At 36.5% G+C, this 1,256-nt stretch overlaps 1 protein-coding gene across 1 annotated transcript in view; it reads right to left on the bottom strand.

Moving 5' to 3' along the window:
* The window catches only part of LOC104721186 (ras-related protein RABB1b-like), a 1,865-nt gene continuing 615 nt past the window's right edge, over positions 7–1,256 (bottom strand). The window contains exons 2-4 of the mRNA XM_010439110.2: positions 1,081–1,256; positions 536–618; positions 7–124 (exon numbers count right to left, since the gene is read on the bottom strand). Coding sequence (XP_010437412.1) covers positions 57–124; positions 536–618; positions 1,081–1,256 — 327 coding nt within the window. The 3' untranslated portion in view covers positions 7–56. The remainder of the gene's footprint in view (positions 125–535; positions 619–1,080) is intronic.

Here is a 1,256-nt window from a genome sequence, read left to right as displayed (position 1 = left end):
TTTGCTAACAGCTCTCTTGTGAGCAAGATCGCATTTGTTCCCAATTAGCATAATACTCATGTTAGGATTTGCATGTTGCCGAGCATCCTCCAACCAACTAGCCAGATGGTTAAATGTCTCTCTCCTGCAACCAAAAGAACCAGACTTTTGAGCTTTGAGGGCAGAAAGATCAACAGATGGTAAAACTCTTGCAATCCTTCTTACTTATATATATCGTTCATACTTGTAAAAAATCCCCAAAAAAAAAAAACAGAGTAAAAAGATCATTTCAAGTAGGATGCTAAGATGTATGGTTAACTTAACAACCTCCCAAAAGAGCATTGCCAGTATCAATCATATTAGCCAAAACTATATGCAAGATTTTTCAAACGTAAATTCCCAAAACCTGTAGTTATAATGAAAGTACCAATATCCAAAACCTTAACAGCAGTTCAAGTATATCAGTTCACAAAATAAAGAAGCAATAACTTCCAAAACCTTGCTGGAAAATTGGAGCTGATCATATAATATAAACTGTTGCAAAGGAAATACAAACCTGGTGATGTCATAAACCAGTAAAGCTCCGGCTGCTCCTCTGTAATATGATCTGGTGATGGATCTAAAAGACTCTTGTCCAGCCTAGAACATCATACGATAGGTTAACACATAGAACAGTATCATAGCAAACTAGAACCAGAAGGCACAAAAAAACAAAACAGAAAACAAGTCCAGCCCAAACATCATCCAATGGTAAAGATCTACATGTCATATATATAGCTGAGTGTAAAAAAAAACGAAACAAAGACTATAGAAGAGAATAAATCACAACAAGGGACTGGTGAAGTCAGCTTCTATATCAATAAAGCCTATGATGAAACTTAATCAAGAACCCAACTTTGAGACTCTGGCAACGATTTAAAAAATATATTTGTTAGTGATAGCAATTATAGTAAGGCATTGTTTCTAAAAATACTGAGAAAATTGTCTTATTGATCATGACAAATAATCTTCATAATAATCAAAATCTAGGTTAGGTCAAAAAGGGCTCAAAACCAATCCTAATCGATAAAAACGTTGATTAAGAAGTTCTCTTAAAAGGACCTAATTAGACGAAGAGAAGGATAAAGGGCGAGAGAGGTAGTGTCCCAAATTTGAAGTTTGATGGGGCGTCCATCGACGGTGACCATGCGAGCACCGAACTCGACACCAATGGTGAGATCGTGGACTGGTTGGAACCTCTTGTCAGTAAATTGAAGAAGCAGGCACGATTTCCCAAC

Source organism: Camelina sativa, chromosome 11 (genome assembly GCF_000633955.1).
Source record: "Camelina sativa cultivar DH55 chromosome 11, Cs, whole genome shotgun sequence".
NCBI classification, from domain to species: domain Eukaryota; kingdom Viridiplantae; phylum Streptophyta; class Magnoliopsida; order Brassicales; family Brassicaceae; genus Camelina; species Camelina sativa.
This window is presented reverse-complemented; position numbering and strand designations above follow the sequence as displayed.